Consider the following 2,490-nt stretch of genomic DNA (forward strand, 5'->3'; position numbering starts at 1 on the left):
AACAACCACCATGAGCACTACGCACCAACGCCAAAAATGCACCTATGGAGCAGTGGCCCTAGCATGGATGTGCTCTCAGGTTGGATGCATCGAAGGAAGTCACAGCACAAGACGCAGAAGAGCAATATATGTGCATGCTCCAGTGGTTCTGTCAACGAAGATGACTGCGTCACGAGCGCCCATGGTGCCAACCTAGTTATCCCAAGCCATGCTTCCGTCAGATACGTGGAGCGCCGGAGCCGCCGCTGCAGCATCAACCTTCACAGCCGCCAGCCGCCATCTGCATCTCGTCGAACACGTTGCCCAAAGATCCACGGGAACGGAACCCCGCCGCCGCCGTCAGCCTCCCGGGCAAGGCCCGATGACGCCGACCGGCGGCGGCGAGGGGAAGGCGCACAGGGACGACGCCGGAAAAAGCGGATCGAGCGCCGCCCGAGTCGCCCAGGCGGACGACGCGGGGGCAGTTTTCCTTCTTATTTTCTTTTAGGGAGTCAGAAGATGGTATATTTAGAGAATATTTTTTTTTTACGGATTGATTATACGGCCTCTGTTAGACTGCAGCTAAAATCGACCCTCATAATGCGTTTTATTTTTATCCTTAAAACACTAATACGGGTCGCAGTTTTAAGGGTCTGATGCTCTACCAGCCGCATTCACGTGAATTTTAACGTGGCCGAGTGCTGAACTTCGCCCGCTGAACTTCCATACGCGCTGGAACCCAACCCAGTGCTGCTTTGGAGCTCCTGTATGAACCTATTCTGGGCTGTTGTCTTTTTTTTTAAGTGAATATTCTGGGATGTTGTCGTGCAAGGGCCGCGCAAGTAACCTGTTCTTTCAGCCGGGCCGTAGCAACGGCCCGCTTAAAGGCGGGACACAGGAGACGGAAAGCCCACAAAGGTCTTGTTTTATGGCCCACGGCCATTCTAGGCTACCACCACCATCATTCGCCGCCGGGAACCCTCCGCTCACCGCCGTCCCCGTCTCACTGCCGACTGCTCAGCTTACAAACCACGCTAACCTCTTCCTAAATCTTCGGGCAACTCCAAATTTCGAAAGCCCCCGTCGCTGCTGCCTCGCCGCGGCGCAAAATCATCCGCCCACTCCTGTGACGGCCCCCTCCCAACTTCCTCCCCAGAACCCTAGGCCCCGGCCGCCACCGCCGGCCATGGCGGCACCCCGCGAGCTGGACCTCTCCGACGAGGTCGAGGGCGAGATGGACGGCACCACCGACTTCGTATTCCGCCTCGTCGGCGACCCCATCCCCGTCCTACCCCCCGCCTCCGCCCCGCTCCCCCTCTTCGACCTCCAGTCCCCTCCCGCGCACCCGCTCGCCGTCTCCGACCGCCACGCCGCCGTCTTCCTCGCCCACCCCAACGGTAAGCGGCCCCGAATCACCGACCAGCCAAGCGCCCGCCTCTGCATTCCTGTCGGCCTCACCGCCTAGGGTTTCCCGCTCTCTGCTTCCAGGGTTTATCGCCGCGAGGACGAAGGCGTTGATCGAGGCCAGCAAGGAGGCCAGGGAGAAGGGCAAGGCGAGCACCCGCTGCGCCCAGGACTGCTGCGTCACCAACGTGCCCCTCCCAGGCGTCACTCTCCTAGCGCTCTCCCGCGACCAGTCCGTGCTAGCTGCCTGCACGGGCAGTGAGATCCAGTTCTTCTCGGCTACTTCCTTGCTCACTGATAAGGTTGGACCATCTGTTCCAGTTCCCCACAAAATCGTGTGAACAATGCAATGTCAGTCCAGGGCAGCGTAACAGGACAATGCCACAATAGAATATTAGAATGGGATTATCTGTTCTGTTGCAGTGCATTTTTTCACAGCATGTTCGGAGTTTGATATTTGTGTAAGAACAAGCTGCTAGTAATGAGTAATGAGCTAATGGCATTGATGGTGTTTATCAGTTTTTTAATGCTTTGGCGATTCCTGGCAATGACCAGTTTTACTGGTTGAGTGCTTGTTGATCCTGGTGCTGGATATGGTCTGGGTTGCTGTATAATAAATCGTAGTTTTACTGTTTTCAACAGTAGCTGCCTTTTCCAAGATTACCGTTGTCTAATAATTTTGCTCTACAGGATATCAAGCCGTCATCATCATGTAGCATGGGACGATCTGGCACTGTCAAAGATTTCAAATGGCTAGATAATGCCTATATTGTACTCTCGAATTGTGGATTGCTATCTCATGGGAGTTTGGGGCAAGGCCTGAAGGATATAATGGAAAATGTTGATGCTGGTTTGTCTCTTCTCCTACCCTTTTCCTGGGTTAACATTCTTCTACTTATGTAACTTCTACCATATGACCAGAAATCATGCTCTAGGATACCTGTCAGTTGGTTTGTTAGAAAAGCAAGTGGGTAGCTTTTAATAATCCACTGATTTTGACATATGAGTGCTTATATCATAGAGCATGTCAATTGTTCGACTGCTACTTTGTTACTGCTACATTATTGAGGATCAATACAACAAGAAATAAATGTAATAGTGCTATAA

At 53.2% G+C, this 2,490-nt stretch overlaps 1 protein-coding gene across 2 annotated transcripts in view; it reads left to right on the forward strand.

Annotated features, from left to right (window-relative positions):
• Positions 1-955: 955 nt before the first annotated feature.
• The window catches only part of LOC119362354 (nuclear pore complex protein NUP214-like), a 13,172-nt gene continuing 11,637 nt past the window's right edge, over positions 956-2,490 (forward strand). For both annotated transcript variants that reach the window (XM_037627561.1, XM_037627562.1), the window contains exons 1-3: positions 956-1,376; positions 1,468-1,685; positions 2,074-2,233. In XM_037627561.1, coding sequence (XP_037483458.1) covers positions 1,166-1,376; positions 1,468-1,685; positions 2,074-2,233 — 589 coding nt within the window. In that variant the 5' untranslated portion in view covers positions 956-1,165. The remainder of the gene's footprint in view (positions 1,377-1,467; positions 1,686-2,073; positions 2,234-2,490) is intronic.

The sequence above is a fragment of the Triticum dicoccoides genome, chromosome 2B, assembly GCF_002162155.2.
Source record: "Triticum dicoccoides isolate Atlit2015 ecotype Zavitan chromosome 2B, WEW_v2.0, whole genome shotgun sequence".
NCBI classification, from domain to species: domain Eukaryota; kingdom Viridiplantae; phylum Streptophyta; class Magnoliopsida; order Poales; family Poaceae; genus Triticum; species Triticum dicoccoides.